General features: G+C 39.3%; 1 protein-coding gene across 1 annotated transcript; it reads left to right on the forward strand.

Annotated features, from left to right (window-relative positions):
• The first annotated feature begins 20,379 nt into the window (after window positions 1–20,379).
• LOC130744438 (uncharacterized) lies at window positions 20,380–24,080 on the forward strand. Its single transcript, XM_057596624.1, has 2 exons — window positions 20,380–20,726; window positions 23,333–24,080. The coding sequence occupies exons 1-2, from the start codon at window positions 20,380–20,382 to the stop codon at window positions 24,078–24,080; spliced, it is 1,095 nt and encodes a 364-aa protein (XP_057452607.1).
• Window positions 24,081–27,453: the final 3,373 nt, after the last annotated feature.

The raw sequence follows: 27,453 nt of genomic DNA on the forward strand, positions 1-27,453 counted from the left end.
CTCGATGAGCAGTTTATTGTTTGGCTATCTAAAGTTTAGCCGGGAACTATAAGTTTCCAAGTACATTCGTACTCTTTCGCTCGATGAGCAGTTTATTGTTTGGCTATCTAAAGTTTAGTCGGGAACTATAAGTTTCCATGTACATTCGTACTCTTTCGCTCGATGAGCAGTTTATTGATTGGCTATCTAAAGTTTAGCCGGGAACCATGAGTTCCAAAGTACATTCTTCTTCTTTTGATTAATTCATTTTGTCGTAGAATCGACATTTACCTTAGGGTATTCTTTTAGAGACATTAGGTTATTTAGAACACGTGGCGACGTGTCGAGTGAGGTCGGAGACGTTGTTTGGCTAATCACTTTGCATCCATGCACTCATTTTGAGGTTAATACACGGCGTGATACCGGACCTCGGTGGATTCCAAAATGGTCATAAGACCCGGATTTCCATATTTAGGACACTACGGTGGTCCTTAGTAGCAGACGGAATGGCAGACCTACGGGTTCACTGCTGATCTGACTACTTTTGTGTGGTGTAAGAGACGCCCGAGCGGAATGGTCCCACTATGGCCGGTGTTAGGGCTGACTCGATGGTGTCCATCCTTCTTCCGGAATGCATCTTGTCAACCAGCATTGCATTTCATGCAACATACATACTGACTTAGTTGCTGAGTGTGATTGGTACTTGTTAATCCTATTTGATGCATGCTATTTGTTATTATCATCTTTTATATTCATTGTGAAATATGCAACCCTAGGATGTTATCCCTAAACTTATAAGCCTAAGTGGCTATTACTATTTATCTTTACCTATTGAATGTACTATTATGTAATTCTTTGAGTTGACCCTCGCGCGTGCTACCTGTGTTTGGGGGGCTATGTATGCCCTTTATTGTCAGATGTCCATGGCGAACTGGTACGAGACGGTCGTCCCTTCGGGGGGGACCAGGTTTGAGATGTTGGACCAAGACACCCCGGGCTCATGGGTGGTCGACCCCGCCGGCCACCGAGCTATCTATTCGGGGCGAATAATGGAGGATCGCGTTGACCAGATGCCAAGCCTGACGCACGGAGTTTGGAGGCGCTACACGGTCAGCTTCAACTTGCCACCGGGTGTACACTGCGGACCTGGACTGGGAGTACCTCCACCACCGTCGCCTTCGAACGACGAGGACCCCTCGGAGGAGGTGCCTGTGGGAGGGACTTCTTCAGGCACTAGTTCACCCACTGTCGCGGCTGCTGTTGACTTGGGATCGGGTGCAGAACCCGCGCGACCAGCTGTGGAGACCGATGCAGTCATCGACATAGTCGTCTTGGATTCAGATTCAGACGACGATCTTGGGGATGCATAGTTGGGATTAGTGTAGGAGTAGCGTCTTGGCTCTGATGTTCAGTCTTTCGTTTTGGGCAGGGTAGGTCCCCGACCTTTAGCTTTTCTTGTGGTTCTCTTTACGGAAATTACAGAGGGTTGGTCGGTTTAGGAGGTTTTTGTTGGCTAACCTACTGTTGTAGGGAGGACTGTATTTGGAACTCTTGTCCTTTTGTTCTGGTTTGTACGTATTTGCCCACGGGCACTACATTCGGTCAGTTACCCGTCACTAGAGGTTACTCGTGACGTGGGTTTGTTACTTACAGCGGGGGCTGAAATTATCTATCGTATAGTAGTTCTGCTATCTTTTGTTGTTGAGTTTCATTTCTTTCAGTTTCTAATTCCCATACCAAAAAAAAAAGTATTTCTTTTGGTTACCAAAGTGACGCCACCGAAATCGGGGTGTTACACAATCAAGCAACTAGAAAGGATCACTTTCCTTTGCCCTTCATTGATCAAATGCTTGAGCGCTTAGCAGGTAAAAGTCACTACTGTTTTCTTGATGGTTTTTCTGGGTACTTTCAAATTCACATTGCTCCTGAGGACCAAGAGAAGACCACATTCACCTGTCCCTTTGGCACTTTTGCCTATAGGAGGATGCCATTTGGCCTATGCAATACCCCTGGTACATTTCAGCGGTGCATGGTAAGTATTTTCAGTGATTTCTTAGAGAGTTGCATCGAGGTATTTATGGATGATTTCACTGTTTACGGATCTTCATTTGATACATGTTTAGATAATCTGGATAAAGTTTTGCATAGGTGCATTGAAACTAACCTTGTTTTGAATTATGAGAAGTGTCATTTTATGGTAGAGCAAGGCATAGTTCTAGGTCATGTGATTTCTAACAAAGGTATAGAGGTGGATCCCGCCAAGATAGATGTTATTTCACATTTTCCTTACCCCCTTGCGTGCGAGAGGTGCGTTCTTTTGTTGGCCATGCAGGTTTTTATCGCAGGTTCATTCAGGATTTCAGCAAGAAAGCCCTTCCTCTCTCTAACTTGCTGCAAAAGGACGTGGCGTTTGATTTTGATGAGAAATGCAGAGAGGCGTTCGATTGCCAAAAGAAAGCCTTGACCACCACTCCTATCATTCAGGCACCTGATTGGACATCCCCTTTTGATTTCATGTGTGATGCCTCTAATTACGCATTGGGTGCTGTCCTTGCTCAAAAAGTGGATAAGTTACCTAGGGTAATATATTATGCTTCCAGGACTTTAGATTCTGCACAAGCGAATTACACAACCACTGAAAAAGAACTTCTAGCTATTGTGTTTGCTCTAGATAAATTCAGATCATATTTGCTAGGTTCTAGGATTATTGTTTACACTGACCATGCAGCTCTAAAGTTCCTGTTGAAGAAGGCTGAATCAAAACCTAGGTTGATCCGATGGATGCTCTTGCTCCAAGAGTTTGACTTGAAGATTAGAGATAGAAGTGGAGCACAGAATTTGGTGGCCGATCACTTGAGTCGGATAGAGAGGGATACTGATACTCTACCCATTAGAGATGACTTTCCGGATGAGCGGCTCTTTAATATTTCAATTTCTTTTCCAGCACCTTGGTTTGCTAATATTGTTAATTATTTAGTTGCTTCTGTTTTCCCTCCATTTGCATCTCGAGCTCAGATTGCTAAGCTTAAGAGTGATGCTAAATATTATTGTTGGGATGACCCCTATTTGTGGAAGTTTTGTACTGACCAGGTTATTAGAAGGTGCATTCCAGATCATGAGATTGAGTCAGTCCTTCAGTTTTGCCATGCTTCTGTAGTGGGCGGTCACTTTGGACCCCAAAGGACAGCACACAAGGTGTTTGATTCTGGATTTTACTGGCCCACCATCTTCAAAGATGCGTTAAGGATTTGCAGCACTTGTGAGCCATGTCAGAGAGCTGGCGGTACCATTTCTTGGAGAAAAGAGATGCCTCAACAGCCCATGCTGTTTTGTGAGGTCTTTGATGTCTGGGGTATCGATTTTATGGGTCCTTTTCCTGTTTCTTTTGGTTTTTATTATATTTTGCTTGCTGTTGATTATGTTTCTAAATGGGTGGAAGCTAAGGCCACCCGGACTAATGATTCTCGAGTTGTTGTGGATTTTGTTAGGTCTAACATCTTTTGCAAGTTTGGCATTCCTAGAGCAATCATTAGTGACCAAGGCACCCACTTCTGCAATAGGTTCATGCAAGCTCTTCTCAAGAAATATGGGGTTGTTCATAGAATTTCCACACCATACCATCCTCCAACAAATGGGCAAGCTGAGAATTCCAACAGAGAGATAAAGAGGATCTTGGAGAAGACTGTCCAGCCTAACAGGAAGGATTGGAGCAATAGACTTGAGGATGCTCTTTGGGCCCACCGTACTGCTTACAAAGCACTCATCGGAATGTCCCCTTATCGCGTTGGTTTTGGTAAGGCATGTCATCTTCCTATTGAGATAGCACATCGTGCTTATTGGGCTGTGAAGACTTGCAACTTGGCTCTTGATCAAGCTGGTGGAGAAAGGAAGCTTCAATTGAGTGAGTTAGATGAGATCCGCTTGGAAGCCTATGAGAACTCTAAGTTCTACAAAGAGAAGACCAAAATATTCCATGATAGCTTGATTTCCAGAAAAGACTTTTTGGTTGGACAACAAGTGTTGTTGTATAACTCTAGGCTTGGCCTAATGAGCGGTAAGCTTCGCTCTAAGTGGATTGGTCCTTTTGTTGTTACTAATGTGTTTCCTTATGGTACTGTAGAGATCAAAAGTGAATCCACAGATAAGAGCTTCAAAGTTAATGGTCATCGCCTCAAGCATTTCCTCACTAATCCTTCACTTGTGGATGCTACCATGGAAGATGTTTCCTTGGTTGTTTCTGCCCTCCTCCTGCCATAAATCAGGGAGTTTTCTTTCTCCTTCTTTCCTTTTATTGCACATGTTCAATTCCATATTTGTTATGCTTCATTGAGAAAATGTGTAGTTTAAGTGTGGGGGGAAGATTACCGTAGGTAGAATATTTAGCTTTTGAATAAATTAGGTTGATCCATGTTTTTTTTTTTTTTTGAATTCTTAGGTCTTGTTTAGATTATGGGCATTTTCTTTCTTTGAATTGAGTCATGATATCTTGTGATGTGAATCCATGCGTTCTTGTGTGTCAAGTTACTTTTGAAAATTGAGGGGTTGATACAATTATGATAGACTTAATTCCCCTGTGAGAGATTTTGAGCCTTAACTATAGGTGGTCAACTGTATGCCATCTCTAATCTTTTTCTTGTGTGATTGCACTCTTGATTACTTGCACTCTAGAACTTGACTTGACGCTTGTTTCTACTTGATATTCACATCCACATATTGAAGTGATTTTAGGCATTTTCTTCTTTTAATTAATAAGCCACTTGCCAAATAAGCCTACCTTGAATGAATTTATCCTTTGATATCCACTTTGAGCCTTTTTACCCTCCTTTTCTTTAGCTCATTACGCTTATAAGTGAAAAACCATGATTGACCTAATCTTAGGGAATTTTGGAGCTTTGGAATTGTTTTGGGAGTAAGTACTAAGTGGGTAAGGGTGCATTGTTCTTTAATTCTTCCAATTCTCGGTTATGCTTAGTGGTGTTGTAAATAAGTTTGGTGGTGCTGTTTCTCTTACCAGTTTTGTTAGTCAGTAAAAAAAAAAGAAAAAAAAAGAGAAGGCCAAGAGAAAAAAAATGAATGAAAGGATGAAGGATGAAAAGTTGAAGTGTGGAATTGGAGGAAGAATTGCAAATCTTATGCTATGAAATTGGGTTGATTTTGACTTACTTCTTACTTATTCCCCATTGCTCCTCTATTTCTTAGGGTTTTAGCTACTTATCCCATATTTTATCCTACCTTGTCCTTGGCCCCATTACAACCTTTAAAATTCATTTTTGATCTTTATGTGCATGTGGTTTTGATTGTTGATGTTAGCGGCTTGTCAAGCCTATGGTAGTGTTTGTTCTCATGAAGTGCCTTGAGCGTAAACACAAACCTTAAACACTTGAGTGTAAATACTTTGAGAGCATAACTTGTGAGGTTCAATCATCTTTGTTCTCACCTATTGGTTTGATTGGTTACTTTACATGCTTGGATGTTTGGATGATATTCATGGATTTCTTGTCTCTTTGATTCTTCACTTGATTTTGCCCATTTCTCTACATTTTCTAGGATTCATTGTTAAGCATGTGATCTTTTAGGTTATTGCATGATTCACTTCTAGTTACAAATTGGTTTTCGTGTTCTTAATTCTTTATTTTTCCCAGGAGTGCAAAAGGCTAAGTGTGGGGGTATTTGATGACCAATATTTTACCCATTTTACATAGCCTTAATTTGTCATTATTAATGATTATTCCTAATTAATTAACCTTGCTTGACAGTGATTTCTAATATTTGGTCTAATTACGTTTATTCTTATTTTCAGGTATTATTTGACATCAAGGGCATTTTGGAGAATTGCGGAATGAAGATTTAATTGTGCTGGAATGAAGATTGTATTTTAGGAAATATTAAGATTTAATTTCGGAATAAATTAAGTTTGTTATCTTTAAGATTCAAACTTATTTAGGTTGTTATTTTAAAACTCTATCTTTAGGATTTATTGTTATCTTTTAGGATTTGATTTTGATTAGGATTTGTGATCTCAGCTCTTATTTAAGGGTTTGTGCTGAGAGAAACAGTAACCTTTTACCTTATGCTTAAAATTCAATATAATTTCATTTTTCAATAATTATTAGAGCTCTGCTAGGGTTTATGTTTTTATTCCCTGCTTCCTCCAATTTAATTGCTGAATTCGCCCCATCCATGGAAGGCTAACTTCCTTTGAACGAATTCCTTTGCAAAGTATATCGCGCTCTTGAGGTATAATGCTTAATAGAATTCGCCTGATTAGTTTTCTTCATCTCTACTTCTGACTTAGGTTTGCTTAATTCCTTATGATTAGAAATAGAAGATGATGCATGTTCGCTTAGTTCATGTTAGGTCGTAACCGGTTCTTAATCGCTTAGTTTTGGAGTCTGTGAATTAGTTATCGCTTAGTTAATTAATTCTCACGAACTAGGAAACTAATAACAAGAATTGATCTTTAGATACCCATGATTGAGCAGCGATATACTGATCAAAGGGATTCGTCCGTCTTTACTTGATTATATTAATCTGTTTTTTACTTTCTGCTAGTCTTTTGAAACTGAATCACAAACCCCCCCCCCCTGAGTGTGTGCGTTTGTGCGTTTTAATATTGAATCTTTGTTGAACGATAATCCTGGGGAAACGACCTAGGAGTCACTTCCTAGTTACTACAATTTTCTTAATTAATTATTTGTATCGGGTACGGCCTCGATCAATAACGTTCTCAATTTCAGGAGAAATTCAGACATATGTCACATGCTTCAACGTTCTATCAATTCTTAAAAAGATATCCATCTCAGAAACTAGAAGGAACTCTGTCTTTACAGAACCGTTCTGTAAGTGGTCGCGTAGTTTGAAGACTCTGACCGTTTCAACGCCACGTCATCAGTTAGATATATCAAGACAAATTTTGAGCGCCAAAGTTTTAGTTTGATTTCAACCGGCTGTCTTACATTAAAATCCAATGACAACCATTTGAGTTTCATACAAATTGAATCACATGAAGACAAGTTTGCTTTAGCAAAAGGCATGCTGACCAACGAGGAAAAGTTCAAGCTGTCAACATCAAATTGTCAAATTGTCTCTTGTCTGAAAAGTAACCCAAAGTCTATCACCACCTACTAGCTGACAAACATCACCTTTTGAGCTAAAGGATAGACTTGCTTCAAAAGTAATATTTAATGAAGCTACCAACCAAGCCTTTTGAATCTACGACCCGATATTATTTCTCAACGGCTATCTCAACGGTTGGATATTGTCTCACAACGGTTACTGAAGGTATGAAAAACGATAGAAATGGGGGGTTTGGATAGAGTTTTAAATCTAAAACTCGATCCACTTGAGATTTAAACAAATCTCTTCAAACACCAAAGATAAAAGTGCTAAGATAAGAGTTAAGGAAAGCACACAAATGATTTTATCCTGGTTCACTTGATAAATCCCTCAAGCTAATCCAGTCCACCCGTTAAGGTGATTTCTTCCTTCTCAGAATGAAGGCAATCCACTAATAAGAGTTTGTTACAACTTCACCTGGTTCACTTGATATATCCCTCAAGCTAATCCAGTCCACCCATTAAGGTGATTTCTTCCTTCTTAGAATGAAGGCAATCCACTAATCAGAGTTTGTTACAACTTCACTTGCTACCTGCAAAGTGACTAACAATACACTGACTTAGCTATCACTAAGATTCACTCTCTTAGTCTTCTCAAGGATCCGACCAACCTTGGTCTTCTAAAGGGAAATCAAACAACTGTTTGAAGGTTTGAGTTTACACAGAAATGCTTCTTAGAAAGCTAATAATAAACACAATTAGTACAAGATGAAGAAAGATTGCTTTGAGAGAATATTTGATTTTCGCTTGAGCTTTTACAAAGTTTCTTCTTACGGCATCTTTCATCTTCAGCCTCTTTATATACTCCAAGGAATTAGGTTTGGAAGTTTGCATGGAATGCTACCGTTGGAGGGCAGATCTGGGTTTTCCAGGTTCTGCTATGGCTGAATCAGTTAGGTAAGGTCGTCAGGAATGATACAATTGCTTTTGTACTTTGGATAGTGACATAACCTTTATCCTTGTTGACTTCTGATCAGAGTGATGCTTCATATTGAAACTTGTGAAGCTTGGTGATCAGAGTCAGAAGGAAGCTTGGATCCTCTGACCTTTGTACCTTCTGCTTCTGGACTCAGAGGAGAAGTACTTGGTCTTTAGAGCCAGCTTATTCTTGGACTCAGAATCTTCACTACTCAGCTTCTGATCCTTCAGAGCTTCTGATCCGTCAGAGCGTTTGATCCTTCAAAGCTTCTAGTGAACTGAATCCATATCAGAGCTTTATAATCTTCAGATCTTCTGAAACTTGATCTACTATTCAGATTGAACATAGTACGTGCGAAAGCGATGCAGAGGTTACTCTTTGAGCACTGTGCTTCTGAATTATGTGAAATAAGATCAGAGTCATGACCTGTCAATAGAACACTCAGAAAACAACGTTAGAGTACCACAATTGTTCATAAATAATAGTTAACATGTAATCATCAAAACATAGAGTTGTACTACTAGATCAAAACTTGATCTTACAATCTCCCCCTTTTTGATGATGACAAAACCAAGTATTTTGATGGACAATTCTTAACCAATAAACTGAATTCACTCAGAGTTTAGAGAATATAAATAAACTTATCCTGAGGTGAATGATTTATTTTGCTCATTCTGAATCCAAGTGACAGCTTGATTCTGAGCTTATCTCCCCCTGAATCTAAGACTTAATGAAAACATTAGTAATATCTAGATTCTGAGCTAAATAATAGAAGAGTTTGGAGTGAGAATTTATGACATAGATAATATGTGAATATCAGAGCACATAAATATTCAGAGTCAGGAGCAAGGTAAAATTATCAGAGTCAACCAATATAGCATATGATCACTTCATGAAAAGTGAAAATGTATTCCTTGTACATGCCAACGGACAGATCTATGGTCATAAAGAGTGGAACTCTTAATTTCTCCAAAAGAAAAAGAATTCAACATCAAAAATTGGTTGTATTACTCCCCCTTTTTGTCATAAGCAAAAAGCATGGGGTGTGAAAAACTTAGCTTGAAGTACAATGTACTCCCCCTTAGAAAAGGTCTAAGTTTAAAAAGATGGAGAAAAGAATAATAAAAAATTAAAGAAAACGTTTTTAATTAATGCATAGGCAGAAGATTAAATGAATGAGTGGAACGTTTACCACAGGCCAATGAGTTCAAAGTAAACATCTGTTATCAATAAACAATCCTCGAGAAACTGCTTCAGCATTAACTTCTGTAGACTGAATTGAGCTTATAAATAGCGGTTTAAGCATATTAGTCTTCACATCTTGTTTTCACTTGAATTCAAGATTGCAATGACATCCTTCATAGCATGCATCGAGCAATTGAGGAAGAAGGCCTTTGATGAAGATCTCATCATCAATGTGCGCCATCCAGAGGAACCGAGTGTCTATAGCCTGACAAACCGGCTATTAGGCATGAGCCTGAGTCCAGAAATGGACAACATGCTCAGAGGCTTCCTCAGATTCGTGGAGGAAATGCAAGTATTCTTCCAGAAGGAGCTGGACCTTTACGAGGAGATCAGAGCAACAGAGGTGGCTCTAGAGACTGTGGCGGAGGGTCCTGAGAGGTAGGAGCTGCGCCAAAGCTTGCTCCTCTTAGAACATAGGCAACATCGTCTGGAGCTTGAGAAAGCAGGGATGCATAGGCAGTGTAGAGAATTGAGGAAAAATCCTCCTTTTTAAATGTATCAATGCATTCTATGAATTATCAAATTAATAAATAAAAAAGCTTGTTTGTTGATTAATGTGTATGAGTGAAAATTATTTAAGGATAAACAAGAATTATGCAAGCATATATAAAAACGATAATTGAATAGAAGAACCAGAGTTAAACGCGAAAAACATAGTAACATAGTAGAAAAACAGAATAAAGAGAGTTCCTAAAGACTAAGGCTTGGGTGTCTTCTTCAGAAGTTCTGTGCACATCTCTTTAAGACTCTGAAGAAGAGCTTCATGAGAATCAAGTCTTTGTTCAATGAAATCAAGTCTTGAAGCAGACAGACCAGCTTGATCAGAGTGAGGAATTTGAGCAGATGTGGAGGCAACATCAGTAAATGGAATTATTCCAAGTGCTTGATTTCTTAGTGCCTCAGCTTCAACTTGTAATTTAGCTGCTTGTTCCAGAGCTTGCAACCTTGCAACTTCACGTTGTTCTGCTTCAAGCCTTGCAGCTTCTTCTTCTTGTTCTTTCTTCTTTCTAGCTTCTTCAATACCAACATTAAGTTGATTTCTCAACAGTTGTTCATTCAGAGCTTGTCTTCTTCTGAACCGTTGACTAGCAGCTTCAATTCTTTGATCCCTTTCAGCAATAAGGAAACCTATCATCACTGCCGCTTGGTCAAGCATCGACGTGCAAAGACGATCCTAGTCTTTAGCAACCAAGTTTGGTTTCTCACTGAGGTCAGTGCGACCTTGCACATTGTGAACCCTTAAAGATGCTTCATGATTAAATAAGTTGATGCAATCAAGCAAGGTGTGTGGTCTGAGTTGGGTATAGGGAACAATGGAAAGATGGGTTTCAGATGAAGAGGGATGATTGCTACTTGTAGCTTCAGAAACACCGTGAGGAGAACCAATTTGCACAGTTTGGGGTTCAGAGTGATTGGTCTCAGGGTTTTGATGAGAACCTTCAATCTCAGAATTTGGAGATTGGTCAGAGACAGAGTTTTCATTTTGAGGTGGAGGAGAAAGAGGACGGGGTGGTGCTACTAAAGACAAAGGGACTGCATGGATTGGAAAATCAGGAGCTTCCAGAGGTTATGGCCTTGGTCCAGAGTAGCGGTTTGGACTAGGAACAGTTAAGAAATGTTCAGGAAGTTCTGAAACTCTTTCTCTGGCAAGTTGAAAGAATTGGCGAGAGGCTTCAGATTTATTTGAAGGAGAGGAAAATGGAACATTTGTTGGAAAAGAAACTGAGGGAGCAAAGGAGAGAGATTTTCTCTATCAGAAGGTTCCTGATTTGAGTGATTAGAGGGTTGAGGCTCAGAGTTGGATTTTTCAGTGTTTGGTATCTCTTGAACTTGTGTCTCAGAAACCATTGGTTTAGAAGTTTGTGGATTGTATGGAAGAATAATGGGTGAGGTTGGTGTAGTGGACTTAGGGGTTTGAAGCATTTTCCAGAGGGGTTCTTCCTCAATGGAAGGTTGAAAGAATGAGGCCCTAGGTGGGGAAGTGTGAGAAGTGGGTTGATCAATTTGTGTGGGTTCAGGGTTGGAAACATCAGGAATTGCATCAAGCAAATTTAAATCATCATCATCAAAAAGAGCAATGAACTTACTTGAAGCTCTAGCTGCAGATCTGGTGACTCTGGTAGAGGTTGCAGGTTCCACATGAATGACTTGCGTTGCAATTCAGACCTTCTTTGCCTTCTTCTGAGGTGGTGGTTCATCATTATCATCATCATCACCATCAGAGGGATCCTGAGTCTCAGAGGGTTCCACTTGCTTTCTCTTGGTCTTCTTCTTCCTGGGTGACTCAAAGTCCGGAGGCTCTGGAAGATTTCTGAAGAATTCATCCACGTCAATCACAAAGCCTTTTTGCTTCAGATCATCAAGATAGATCCTGATAGCCTCTGGATCATCAGCCTTTGACCAGAGTGGGTAGTCCTTCAGAGGGATTCTTCTTCCTCTTGACTTTGCAGTAGCAGCGTTAACATCAACCTTTGTTTCAACCAATCCCATTTTCTTCAAGGATGTAGGAGTAAAGACATCTCCAACAATTGTTGTTAGGTCTTCTGTGCATCCAGCTTTGGTCAAAGCAGATATCAGCTTGCTCTCAATAAAGAAGTCAGACAGTAATCTGCCAAAAGGTATGTACTTGATGGCAGACTTTGGTGAAGCAGTAGTCCTTGACTTCTTGATGCACTCCTTCAGATACGAGAAGAGAAAGTAAGGCAGATTCTCAGGTCAGGATGAAGATCCTTAGTCTTGCAATCAGTTTTGCCCGGTCTCCATGTAGAATATAAGGCCTTGTTGACCTTCTCCTTGGTGCTTGTCTTGACTTTGGACTCTTGCAACTGAAATCTGTAGCCACGACTTGTATCTGCACCTAGAAGTCTTGCAAAAGACTTCTCTGAGATGATGATTCTTTTTCCCAGAACAAAAGACACCACCTGATACTCATTGCAATCAGCATGCTTTCAGAATTTCTTCACCAATTTATCATAGATTGGACCATGCAATCTATTGAAATATCCTTCCCAGCCTTGCGCCTGAACTTCAGGACGAAGATTGATCCCATTAGCAGCAATGTTGTCAAGGTCGAAACGCCATTCAGCAAGAACTTGAAGTTCTTCTGGAGGGAAGACACATGTAACTGCACAGCTCCTTTGGGACAAAGGAATAACATCCTCAGCATCTTGGATTTGTGCTTGAGCACCCTCTGTCGATCTGGGACGCATAACAGGATCTACATGCCCTATTAGAAGACCCACAACCATTCTTGGAAACACTCTTCCATCGGCGGAATCGGACCTTTCACCGGAATCAGCTCTTTCAGATCTCACCATTGTTGAAGGTTGGAGATTTGGGTAGAAGAGGGATGAACGAGAGATAGAGAGAATTGAGGAAGGTAAGGGTTTTTGCAAACATGAGAGAGAAGCAAATAACACAAGTGATGGAGAACGTGTGTGCGTAGTCGTTTTTAGAAAGTAACCGTTGTTGATTGTAAAACAAAAGTAAAATCAAAGGTTGAAAATTAAAGATATCATTATGAATAGTTAATACACAAAACACATGGTGGAGAATAAGCACAGCTACACTCATTACAACAGATTATCCGGAGGGCACAAGGAACGAGGCATCAGAATAAACTGACATACGTTTACTGTCTTGTCTCAGAGTAAGCACCAATGGGTACTCTGCTTCTGACTAAGCTACCTTCTGAACTAGACATCTTCTGATGAGGAAGCATCATAGTCAAAGGTTCTGATTCATCTTCACACTGGACAAAAGTCCATATTCAGATTTTTCAGTATAAAATTAAATATATCCTCTGCTAAGGGCTTTGTAAAGATATCTGCCCATTCATGGTCAGTATCAATAAACTTCAGAAGAAGTACGCCCTTCTGAACATAATCTGTAATAAAGTGATACTTTACCTCAATGTGTTTTGCCCTTGAGTGTAAGATTGGATTCTTACTAAGTGAGATTGCAGCAGTATTATCACAATAAATTGGAATGTTGCTCTCAAGGATTTGATAATCCTCTAGCTGATGTTTCATCCAGAGCATCTGAGTGCTGCAAATAGCTGCTGAGATATATTCTGCCTCTGCAGTGGATAGTGCAATAGTAGATTGCCTCTTGCTTGCCCAAGAGACTAAGTTACTTCCCAGAAATTGACAATTTCCAGAAGTACTCTTTCTTTCAGTTCTATCTCCAGCATAATCAGCATCACAGTAACCTGAAAGCTTATACTCTGATGTTTTCTTATACATCAAGCCAAGGTTAGTGGTACCTTTCAGATATCTGAGAATTCTCTTAACAGCAGTTAAGTGAGTTTCTCTAGGATCTGATTGGAATCGAGCACATAAGTGTACACTAAACAGAATATCTGGCCTAGATGCAGTTAAGTATAGAAGTGAACCTATCATTCCACGATAGAGCTTTTGACATACTTTTCCACTGGCATCTTCTTTCTCCAGAATACGTGTAGGATGCATATGAGTCTTAGCAATTATTGATTATGTCATATTGAACTTCTTCAGAAGTTCCTTTGTGTACTTGCTCTGATGGATGTAAGTAGCTTCTGGTTTTAGATCAACTTGTATTCCCAGAAAGTACTTGAGTTCTCCCATCATACTCATTTCAAATTCAGCCTGCATCATCTCAGAAAATTCCTTGCAAAGAGATGGATTAGCAGATCCAAATATAATATCATCAACATAAATTTGCACAATTAAGATATCATCTTCGTAAGTTTTGCAAAAGAGAGTTGTATCTACTTTACCCCTTACAAACTCATTTTCCAGAAGGAATGGGCTAAGTCTCTCATACCATGCTTTGGGAGCTTGCTTCAGACCATAGAGAGATTTCTTCAATTTGAAAACATGGTCAGGGTTCTTCTCATCTTCAAAACCAGGAGGTTGGTGCACATACACTTCCTCTAAAATGTATCCATTCAGGAAGACACTCTTAACATCCATCTGATGAAGAATTATGTTGTGATTCACTGAAAATGAGATTAGCAGTCTGATAGCTTCCACTCTTGCTACTGGAGCAAATTTTTCAGTATAATATATTCCTTCTTGCTGACTGTAGCCTTGAGCAACTAGCCTTGCCTTGTTTCTGACTACATCTCTTTTTTCATTCAGCTTGTTTCTGAAAACCCATTTGATTCCAATGATGTGAGCGCCTTGAGGTTTCTTGACAAGGTTCCAAACATCATTCTTGGAGAATTGATTCAATTCTTCTTCCATTGCCAAAATCCAGTCTTTGTCTTGAAGAGCTTCATCAATTGACTTTGGTTCAATTAAGGATACCAATCCTTTCAGACTAAGTAGAGTCTCTTCAGAGGGTCTGCATGCTGATCTGGTTCTGACTGGTTCATCTTTGTTTCCCAGAATCAACTCCTTAGGGTGAGAGGCAACAATTATGCTCTTCCTCTTAGGCTATGAATCAGAGGGACCAACTTCCTCTGGAGAGTCTTCCTCTGGCTCAGCTTCCTCTGGAGCTTTGCCTTTATCAGAAACATTTGTACTCATATCTGCAAACTTTTCAACTAGCTTTGACTGATCAGAGTCAAGCTTATAATCAAATCTAACATGAATAGATTCTTCAATAGTTTTAGCATCAGTATTAAAAATTCTAAAGCCTTTAGAACGTTCAGAGTAACCAAGTAATAGACATTTAGAAGATTTAGAATCAAACTTATGCAATTTATCCTTAGTATTCAGAGCATAGCAAACACAACCAAAAGGATGAAAGTAAGAAATGTTGGGTTTTACTTTCTTCCACAATTCATAAGGAGTCTTATTCAGAATTGGTCTGATAGAGATGTTGTTTTGAATGTAACATGCTGTGTTTACTGCCTCAGCCCAGAAGTGCTTTGCCATGTCAGTTTCTTGAAGCATGGTTCTAGCCATCTCTTGAAGAGTTCTATTCTTCCTCTCAACAACCCCATTCTGTTGAGGAGTTCTAGGACACGAGAAATCATGTGCAATTCCATAGGAATCAAACAGACTCTCAAACTTGTCATTCTCAAACTCTCCACCATGATCACTTCTGACACGCGTAATTCTGCAAGCCTTCTCAACTTGGGCAATGAGGGTAGCGAACACAGAATGAGACTCATCCTTGCGGGATAGAAATTTTACCCATGTGCAGCGGCTATAGTCATCAACAATGACCATCCCATATCTTTTACCACCTATAGACTCAGTTTTCACTGGTCCAAAGAGGTCAATATGCAGAAGTTCCAACGACCTTGAGGTGGAAACAACATTCTTTGCCTTGAAAGGGACTTTTGTAAATTTACCTTTCTGACATGCTTCACAAAGAGCATCTGCAGAAAACTTCAGAGTGGGTAAGCCCCTGACAAGGTCAACCTTACTCAGCTGAGAAATCTTTCTCATGCTGGCATGCCCTAACCGTCTATGTCATACCCATTGTTCTTCATTAAAAGAAAGAAGCCACTTTACTTTCTGAGTTTCCAACTCAGATAATCTGATCTTATAATTGTTGTTCCTCCTTTTGCTGTTAAACAGAACAGAGCCATCGATCTGACTTACAGCCCTGCAGGACTTTTGATTGAAGATTATATCATAACCCTTGTCAGCTAATTGACTTATAGACAATAAGTTATGATTTAAGCCATCTACCAACAGAACATTATCAATGCATGGACTGTTATCAACACCAATAGTACCAGAACCAACAATTTTACCCTTCTCATTACCACCAAAACCAACTTCGCCTCTAAGCTTAAGTTTTAGCTCTTGGAACATACGCCTTTCTCCTGTCATGTGACGCTAGCATCCACTGTCCAGATACCATGATTGGTGTTTCAGTGGAGCGATCAAGGATATCTGCAACATAGATAATCTTATCCTTAGGTACCCATTTTCTGGGTCCTTTCTTGTTAGTTACCCTAGAGGTTCTGATGACCTTTGGTTTCTCAACATGATAATGTAAAGGGATTTGAGCATGACATTTAAGCATAGAAGGAGTTCCCTTTTTACGAGAGGGTTTAGAAACTTTAGCAGGCAATGATTCAGGCAAAATAGTACTAGAGGGTACAAAATGTTCATGCAGAGGTTTAGCCTTTGGCATAGGAGGATCATTTCTACTGGGTCCAGAATAGCCAATGCCACACATTCTATTTATGCTTACGCCATAGATCATTGAAGCCATCAAGCTTCTATCTGCGCTTTTAGCTAGGAATCTTTGAAAAGATTTTTCATATTTAGATTCATTTTTTAATATCAGAGGCATCACAAGCAACAACTTCTTCTAACTTAAGGATCTGGTTTTTAAGCACAGAGTTAGAGTTTGCTAAAGCATGATTATTTTCTTTTAACTCAGAAATAATTTTATCATGTTCAGCAGAAGTCTTAGAAACAGCAGAAAAATCCTTTTTCAACTTTTTATGCTTAGTCAGGAGAGAGTTATATTTATCCATGATATCAGACAAAGCACATTTAAGTTCAGAGGTTGAGAAAGAAGCGAATACCTCATTTTCATCGCCAGAGTCTAGATCTTCCTCTGATGCAGATTCAGAGTTAGTTGCTTCTTTTGACTCTGCTTGCTTGTTCTTGACAATAGCCATGAGTCCTTCAACAACTTCTCCATCAGAGTCAACATCCTCTGACTCTGATTCATCAAAAGTCACCATGAGGCCTTTCTTAGCTTTGAAATGCTTCTTTGGTTTCCTGTCCTTTTTCAGCTTAGGACAATCACTCTTGTAGTGCCTTGATTCTTTGCATTCAAAGCATGTGACTTCCTTTGATGAAGACTTCTTCTGACCAGAAGAAGATTCGTTCTTTCCTTTATTCTTTCCAGAGCCTTTGTACTTGCTCTTCCTGTGCTTCCATATGCGGTTGAGCTTTCTGGAGATCAGAGTTAGCTCATCTTCATCAGAATCCTCAGAGTCTTCTTCAGATTCTTTCTCTTCTTCTTGGAGAGCTTTAACCTTTTCAGATTTGGATTTCAAGGCTATAGACTTCTTCTTCTGATCCTGATGTTCAGCACGCTTCAGTTCATGACATTTTAGTATGCTTATGAGTTTATCCAGACTCATCTGATCAACATCTCTTGTGAGCTCCAAGGAAGTTATTAGAGGCATCCAGCTTTCAAGAAGGCCTCTAAGAATCCTCATGACATGATCAGCAGTTGTGTAACTCTTGTTGAGAGGTCTAATTCCAGCAATGAGTAACTGAAATCTGGAGAACATGTCCTCAATGGACTCACTGGATTCCATTTGGAAGGATTCATACTTTCTGATCAAGGACAACACCTTTGACTCCTTCACCTTCTTGTTTCCTTCATGGGTCATCTCCAAGGAATCAAAGATACCCTTAGCATACTCACGATCTGTGATCTTTTGATATTCTTCATAAGAAATAGCACTGAGAAGAATAGTTCTAGCTTTATGATGCAGTGAGTAAAGCTTCTTCTGCTCTGCAGTCATCTCTGTTCTGGAGATCTTCTTGCCATCACCATCAACTGGACGCTCATAGCCATCCACTATAATATCCCAGAGATCTGCATCAAAGCCCAGAAAAAAACTTTCAATCCTGTCTTTCCAGTACTCAAATCTTTGCCCATCAAACATAGGAGGCTTTGCACTGTAGACATCTTTTTGCGCTTCAATGGTGGCAGCCATTTTAGTTTTTCACACCGGTCCAGATCACTGAACACTGTTAGGTGTGGTAATCAGAACTTGCGCTCTGATACCAATTGAAGGTATGAAAAACGATAGAAAGGGGGGGTTTGAATAGCGTTTTGAATCTAAAACTCGATCCACTTGAGATTTAAACAAATATCTTCAAACACCAAAGATAAAAGAGCTAAGATAAGAGTTAAGGAAATCACACAAATGATTTTATCCTGTTTCACTTGATAAATCCCTCAAGCTAATCCAGTCCACCCGTTAAGGTGATTTCTTCCTTCTTAGAATGAATGCAATCCACTAATCAGATTTTGTTACAACTGCACTTGTTTCCTGCAAAGTGACTAACAATACACTGACTTAGCTATCACTAAGATTCACTTTCTTAGTCTTCTCAAGGATCCGACCAACCTTGGTCTCCTAAAGGAAAATCAAACAACTGTTTGAAGGTTTGAGTTTACACAAAAATGCTTCTTAGAAAGCTAATAGTAAACACAATTAGTACAAGATGAAGAAAGATTGCTTTGAGAGAATATTTGATTTTCGCGTGAGCTTCTACAAAGTTTCTTCTAACAACATCTTTCATCTTCAGCCTCTTTATATACTCAAAGGAATTAGGTTTGGAAGTTTGCATGGAATGCTATCGTTGGAAGGCAGATCTGGGTTTTCCAAGTTCTGCTGTGGCTGAATCAGTTAGGTAAGGTCGTCGGGAATGGTACAACTGCTTTTGTACTTTGGATAGTGACATGACCTTTATCCTTGTTGACTTCTGATCAGAGTGATGCTTCATATTGGAACTTGTAGAGCTTGGTGATCAGATTCAGAAGGAAGCTTGGATCCTCTAACCTTTGTACCTTCTGCTTCTGGACTAAGAAGAGAAGTACTTGGTCTTCAGAGCCAGCTTATTCTTGGACTTCTGAATCTTCACTACTCAGCTTCTGGACCTTCAGAGCTTCTGATCCTTCAGAGTGTCTGATCCTTCAGAGCTTCTACTGAATTGAATCCATATCAGAGCTTTATAATCTTCAGATCTTTTGAAGCTTGATCTACTACTCAGATTGAACATAGTACGTGCGAAAGCGATGCAGAGGTTACTCTTTGAGCATTGTGCTTCTGAATTATGTGAAATAAGACCAGAGTCATGGCCTGTCAATAGAACACTCAGAAAACAACGTTAGAGTACCACAATTGTTCATACATAATAGTTAACATGTAATCATCAAAACATAGAGTTGTACTACTAGATCAAAACTTGATCTTACAGCTACAACACTAGCAAGAAAGTATTTAAGACATTCTTGAAGATCTGAAGGAAGAAGAATTAATTCTGAGAATACAAGCATTCAAGCATTCATTTTCAAAACTTCTCTACAACATTAAAAGCTCAAGCAGATATTCCCAAGTGTCAAACACAAGCCATTAAATTCTGCTCAGTGAAAGAGAAAACCTCGTACCATAAAAGAGTCATATCTCTTTATTCTCTTTACACTTCTGTAGTAACTCTTAAGTGATCCAATAGTCAGATCTGAACCCAAACACTTAGAGTTTCAGTTCTATAAAGTCTCTACCCTTGCTCTTGAAAGAAGAGAATCTTCGTAGAGTGATTTAAATCTTTGTAAGATTTTGGAGAAGTCTGGTACAATACTTATAGGAGGAGTCCTGCGGAATACTTGGAGAAGTCCGCGATAGTACTTGGAGAAGTCCTGTCTAATACTTGTATTGGAGAAGTCCTTGATACTTGCTAGTGAAAATCTTGGTGGTGGCCAAGTACTGGACGTAGCCCAATTGTTTGGGGTGAACCAGTATAAATCTCTGTGTGCTGATTGTTTTGTTCTATTTACTGTTTTACTTCCGCTGCACTAAACAGTTTGTGAAAAGTCACACTTAAACGTATTTACCAAAGAACTAATATCCTTTTCATAAAACAAAGTTTTAAAAAGTAATTTTCAAGAACACAATTCAAACCCCCCCTTTCTTGTGTTACTTATTTGCAACTCAATTGGTATCAGAGCTTAGTCTCTAGAAACTAACATCTTAAACAGGTGTAGAGTAAAGATCCATGGCAGAAGATCTAGCAATAGCTACGGGCTCATCCGCCAACAAGCCTTCGTTCTTTGATGGAACTGAGTATCCTTATTGGAAAAATCACATGCAACTATTCATTGAGTCGACAAACTACAAGCTTTGGAACATCATTGAAAATGGCAACATCGCTCACAAAGATGATGCTGGAGAACCTGTAAAGGAGGATCAACTGACAGAAGCACAACGCAAGGACTATCAACTCAATGCTAGAGCCAAGTTATTCCTACTGTGTGCGTTAAGTAAATCTCAGCTGGATAAGGTTGATGGATTAGCAACAGCCAAAGAAGTCTGGGAAGCTCTAGGGTTGGCATATGAAGGTACAACGAATGTCAGACAAGCCAAAGTAAGCTTACTCGTGGCTGAATATGTTCAAGATGAAGGAAAATGAAAGCATTGATGACATGTTTGGAAGATTCCAAACCGTCGTTAATGGGCTCAGAAATCTTGATCGCAAATACGAAAATGTTGATCAAATCATAAAGATTCTAAGATGCCTTCCCAGAAAATGGAGACCCAAGGTCACAGCCATTCAAGAAGCTAAAGATCTCAGCACCTTGAGACTGGAAGACCTCCTTGGATCTCTGAAGGTTCATGAAATAGAGCTGGCTCATGACGAAGGATTGAAGAAGCAGAAGAACATTGCATTCAAAGCAAACAGTTCAAAGGCCATTCAAACAAAAGAACAATCTGAAGAAGAAGAATCCTCAGAAGAAATGTCTGATGATGAACAAGCCCTTTTCAACAGAAAGTTCAAAAGGACGTGGATCAAACAACAAAGAGGAAAAGGAACATCAAGGATGTAACGCCCCGATTTCTCGAGTGTTACACAGTAACTTATTAACCAATTTTCGTAAAGAGTTTTCGTCGATTCACTTATTAATCTTGAATTAATGATAAAAGTTCAATTTTACAAAATTCTCGAAACTTAACCATTTCAAACTTGCGGAAATAATTATCAACTTAAACCTCAAACTTTGTTAATCATTGAAAAGAGTATGAAATAAATATCCGGAAGAAAACTTCAAAGTAAATTACATCAAGTTAAACTATCTCAACTAAAATAAAGTAATGGTTCAATACTTCCAAAACTCGGTACTCTCAACCCAAAAGAAAAATGGATGTCTCAAAACCCAACCATATCCTTGGCCCCTTCCTCTTTATCTTCTTCCTCTTCATCAGAAGTGTAGTCGTCATCCGGTAGTGGCTCATCACGTAGCATCAACTCCCAAGAATGAGTCGTCGCCATTATCTTCACGACCATCTACCCCCCCCAAATAAACACATAGCAAACAAGCAGGGTTAGGTCTAACAAAAAGAATGATAATGAAAAAATCAACAACAACATAATATAAGTACATTATATGTCTTTTATGGGAAAGAGTCAGTTACTAACAGAATCTCACATCATACAACCCACCAATCCTGCCTTGGCCAATCACTTACATCCGCAGATGTACAATCACGTGAAGCTGCAATACTTCACAAAAATCTCATGGTGACCGCAGTCAACCCAACACGTGGAGCCGCAATGATCCACAAAATCTCTAGGTGACCGCAGTCAACCTTTTCACGTGGAGACCAACAGTCAATCCACAATTCTCCCTCGCGTGCAAGCCCATCGTTCTCATGGACTATAGTCTACACTAGACCTATGCCCATAATATTCACATTTACTTGCAAGCGAGTTAATTACACGTTTCTCTTTGTTTAAGTCTCTAAAGTCAACCTAGAGTCTTACATCAACATCGCATAAATACAACAATTAAACGATCACAGACACATCGGGAATTACAGCTAGATGAGCGACCCTTTGAACAATTTCCAATAATATCACAATTCACGTAAGGCATAGCATAAACTTACACTTACGCATGGCACATCATGGCATAAATTATCAAATAAGGTAACATAAGGCTTATGCATGGAAAACAACACATTTTCGCAACTTAGCTTTTTGGACAGCAGAAACAACGTTCATTGAAACTGGTCTACAGAATGCGTACTCCAACCAAAAATCATGTATAATATCTTTCTGGAAAGATATTTTAAAGATCTACAACTCTCTAGTTAAAATCATTTTCATTTGAGCCCCAGAATTAGGTGATATTACTCCTTAAAGTTTCTGTCCGACACAGGGAAAAACAGCAGGTATGACAGTTACCCAAAACGACCTACAACACACAATACTAGACCAAAATTTATGATCTTTATATTCCTGGAAAGCTCTTTCGAATATCTAAAATTTGTATGTTAATCATTTCTTTATTTGGCGACCAGAAACAAGTGAAAATAGGACCTGAAGTTTACTGTCCAGCACAGAAATCTGACAGAGAATGCATTTGCCATCAATTTCGTTTTAGCATTCTATTCTAAGGGTTCTAAGTCATCTACCAGCATCAAATATAGTAACATGTTCACAGTGTAACCCAATATCACATGGAAAAAGTCCAGCACACATCGCATATTCAAAACCTCAAGCACATCAATCAAGTTCATACATAAAATCATGTCAAAGCATGGCAATATGGCCTAGACATGCTACCCAACTCCTAGGACCAGCCCTTACCTTGGCTAACTTGGTGAAAAGGAAAAGGTTTTGGTGAAGAAAAGGTCCAAGAACGCTGCTGTCCACGTCCCCTCACTCTCCCTCTCAGCTCTCTCTCTCTCTCTCGCAAGGTTCTCCCTCTCGCGCGTGCGTCACTGGCGGTGGTGGCGGCTTGATCGGTGGCATGTCTCTCTTGCTCTCTCTCAGGTTTTCACGTGGAGCTGTATGGTTTCTGTTCTTGTTCAGAATGAGGGGAAAAAAAGGGTTTTCCCCCCCTTATTTCCCATGCAACCCGCGGCCTCACACACATGTGGACTAGGGTTTCATTTTTTTTTCTTCTTTTCACTTAAGCCTGCAACCACCCTTGACCCATTAGTAATCACCACTTAACCAGGTCCAAATTACAGATAGGCCCCACTCTTTATAGTTAAAACCCAATTAAACTCGGAATTAAAAGGAAAATACAACACTTAATCCGCTGGCACATTACAGCCCGATCCTTGCTCAGTAAAATTCGAAAATCTCGAGCTACAGAGGTCGGAATGACCTGATTCTACTTCGAGAATTTTCTACACTTAAAGGGCTACGACTCTCATGAAGGACGTTTTCCGAAATGAGGTCGTTAAGACCCTCTCAAAATTCACACAAGTTGACAGTTGTAATCTGTCAAAACTCAAACTTAGCCAAAAGTCTTATTTTATTCAATCTATCACTTAAGCATTACATAAGTAAGTCTAGGGTCTTACAAAGGAAGGACAACAAACGGGACTCAAGCATGAAAAAGAAACCGCTCACTCACAAAGGTGAAGTGGCTCAAACTTAGACAAAAGCAACATCACCTGCTTCGAGTGCAAAAAGCCAGGACACATCAAGCCGGACTGTCCAAGACTAGCAAAGAAATCAGGCAAGAAACCCTTCTACAAGAAAAAGAAAGCTCTAGCTGCTGGATGGGATGAATCTGAGGACGGTTCAGAAGATGATGATGAAGACGAAGATGATGATGCACTCTTTGCTCTTATGGCATCTGCAGAAAGCTCAGATGATGAAGATGATGATGAAGTAAAATCTGAAAACCTTAAGGAAGAATTCAATGAACTACTTGAACATTCATATGCTCTATCTGAAAAGTACAAAACCTTGAAGAAACAATTTGCTAAATTACTACTCGAGCATGAAAAAGTCTTAATAGAAAAAGATCATGTAGTTAAAGAAAATACTGCTTTAAAGGAACAGGATTCTGTTAAGGAAGTAACTACTCTAAAGAAAAGAATTAAAGTATTAATAGATGATCTATCCACGTTTACTATAGGTCATGACAATCTAGTTAAATTGTGTGGAAATAGTCGCGAATTGTACGATAAAAGTGGACTAGGATTTGATAGTGAATCAGCTTCATCCAGTGAATATATGTCTGATATATCTTTTACATCATCTGAATCTAGTCAAAGTAAGTTTGTCGTAAATTGCAAGATTGAGCGAGATGAACGAAAAACCTCTTATGAGAAGAAGGTTCCTTCAAAAGTTATTGCTAACCCCTCAGGACCCAAGAAATTCTAGGTACCTAAAAAGTCAATTATCTCTATTGCAGACCTATTTAACAGAATGAAGGAAACGCCAACAATGGCACCTGGACAGTGGTTGCTCGTGTCACATGACGGGAGAAAAGTCTATGTTCCCAAAGATCCAAACTAAAAGAAATGGTGGATCGGTTACCTTTGGTGGAAATCAGAAGGGACTCATTGTCGGAGAAGGTAATGTTGGTAAGGAACCACTTCCTGTGATTAGTAATGTTCTATTGGTTGAAGGATTAAAACACAATCTACTTAACATAAGTCAATTATGTGATAGTGGGTTCACTGTTTCCTTTAATAAAGTGAAGTGTAGTGTCACTGATATTGATGACAAGATCATCTTTGAAGCTCAGAGACAAGGGAATCTATATAAGACGAACTTGGAAAACCTAGCAAATCAAAATGTAACGTGTCTAGTATCATCAGAGGACAATACATGGCTTTGGAATAGGAAGCTAGGGCATGCTTCCTTAAGGACCATCACTAAAATCATAAGTAATGACTTAGTACGTGGTCTGCCAAAACTAAATATCAAATTTGATGTTACATGTTCTGCTTGTGTTCAAAGCAAACAACATCGTACCTCCTGTCGTGCTAAAAACTTTGTCAGCACCAGCAAACCTCTGGACCTGTTACATATGGATTTGTTTGGTCCTACTAGAGTAGCTAGTATTTCTGGAAGGAGATATTGTCTTGTCATAATTGATGACTACACAAGATTCTGTTGAGTATTCTTCCTAACAAGTAAATATGAAACCTTTCGAGCATTCAAGATTTTCAGCAAAAGAGTTCATAACGAAAAAGGATACTGCATCACAACCATTCGCAGTGATCGAGGAGGAGAATTTGTAAATGAAGAATTTGAAAAATTATGTGAACAAGAAGGCATTACTCATCAATTCTCTGCTCCTAGAATCCATAAGCAAAACGGAGTTGCTGAACGAAAGAACATGTCACTTCATGAAATGGCAAGAACGATGCTAAGCAAAACTTCTCTACCCAAGTACTTTTGGGCTGAAGCTATTGAAACTGCATGCTACATCGAGAACAAAATTTCCATGCGACCTTTGTTAAAGAAAATTCCTTATGAGCTTTGGCGCGGAAGACGTCCTACCGTTTCGTACTTTCATCCTTTTGGGTGCAAATGCTTCATACTCAACACTAAGGACAATGTCGGAAAATTTGACAACAAATCTGATCAAGGTATTCTCTTAGGATACTCTACTCACTCTAAAGCGTATAGAGTTTTCAACTCTATGACGAAAGCCGTAGAGGAATCCATCAATGTCAAGTTTGAAGATCACTCAACCGAATCAATCAATCGTTTAGAAAGAGACTTCCTAAACCTTGACCTATCTGATCAAGATGATGATGGTCTCTCCAAAGAAGCTCAACCCTCGAACATCTCACATGTAGAACAGTTCACTACTCCTCAACCAGAAGCTCAAGAACAGTCTGATCAAATCATGACGTCAAGTGGTATCTCTCTTCCAAGGGAGTGGAAATACAAATTCGATCATCCACCAGAATAGTTTATTGGAAGCATCTCAGAAAAAGTCAAGACAAGGTCAGCCTTCAGAGAAGAATCCAACAGCGCATTTATCTCAGAGATTGAACCCAAAACCGTAGATGAAGCCCTACAAGATGAAGGATGGATTCTAGCCATGCAAGAAGAACTGAGTCAATTTAAAAGAAGCGAAGTCTGGACACTTGTACCCAAACCAAAAGGAAAATCAATCATTGGTACCAAGTGGGTCTTCAGAAACAAGATGGATGAAAATGGAAAAGTAACTAGGAACAAAGCAAGACTGGTAGCTCAAGGATACAATCAACAAGAAGGAATTGATTACACAGAAACCTTTGCTCCAGTGGCCAGAATTGAAGCAATTCGTATTCTTCTAGCTTTTGCATGCCAACATTCCATTAAACTATATCAAATGGATGTCAAAAGTGTCTTTCTAAATGGAGTAATAGAAGAATAAGTCTATGTGAATCAGCCTCCAGGTTTTGAGGAGCCATCTTGCTCCGAGCATGTGTTCAAACTTAAGAAAGCTCTCTATGGTTTAAAACAAGCGCCAAGGGCTTGGTACGATCGTTTAAGCAGTTTTCTCATGAAGAACGGTTTCTCAAGAGGAAAGATTGACAACACCTTATTCAGAAAGCAACTGAAAGATGACTACATTCTTGTACAACTGTACATTGATGACATCATCTTTGGAGCCACTAGTGATAACCTATGCAAGGAATTTTCAACTCTCATGCAAAGCGAATTCGAGATGAGTATGATGGGGGAACTAAAATTCTTTCTTGGTCTTCAAATCAAGCAAGAGAAAGAAAAGATCTACATACACCAGACCAAATATATAAAGGATATACTCAAGAAATACACCATGCAAAACTCAAATAAAATGAGTACTCCTATGTACCCAAACACTGTTCTAGACAAGAATGATGAAAGCTCACCGGTCGATCCAACATCGTACCGTGGAATGATAGGATCTCTCTTGTACCTTACTTCATATAGACCTGACATTATGTTCAGTGTTTGCCTATGTGCCAGATTCCATGTAAACCCTCAACAATCTCATCTCAGTGCGGTTAAATGAATATTTAGATACCTAATAGGTCCTGCTAATGTTGGTCTGTTATATGAGAAAGGTAGTGATTTCAGGCTGAGTGGATACTGTGATGCTGACTATGCTGGAGATAGAGTTGAGCGAAAAAGCACCAGTGGAGGATGTCACTTTCTAGGAAACTGTTTAGTTTCCTGGTCTAGCAAAAGACAAAGCACCATATCCCTATCCACTGCTGAAGTTGAGTGCGTAGCAGCTAGCTCGTGTTGCACTTAACTTCTCTGGATCAAGCATCAACTTGAAGACTACAACATCCATGAAGATCACATACCTTTACTATGTGATAACACAAGTGCTATAAATATAGCGAAAAATCCAGTTCAACACTCAAGGACAAAGCACATTGAAATATAGCATCACTTCATCAGAGATCTAGTTGGGAAAGGACATATTGATATGTCTTATGTTCATACTGAAGATCAACTTGCTGACATTTTGACAAAACCTTTACTGGAAGGCAGATTCTCTGACCTAAGAGAAAGAATCAATATGCAATATGCAAATTGAAGATATAGAAATGCAAGTTTGCTATTTTGCAGGTACCGTTCAATGAACTAACTGGGTACAGTTCAAGAGCCATCTCAGAACGAACTGAGCCAACTGCATACGTGCCACATCGTACTATGAGTTTATCTTTGCTACTGTTCAGCCTTTCCTGAAAATTGACTGTCAAAAGTTCAACGTCATCATATTTGTGACACGTGCTTCAACAGTAATTTTCTGAAA

Source organism: Lotus japonicus, chromosome 3 (genome assembly GCF_012489685.1).
Source record: "Lotus japonicus ecotype B-129 chromosome 3, LjGifu_v1.2".
In the NCBI taxonomy this organism is placed as follows: Eukaryota; Viridiplantae; Streptophyta; class Magnoliopsida; order Fabales; family Fabaceae; genus Lotus; species Lotus japonicus.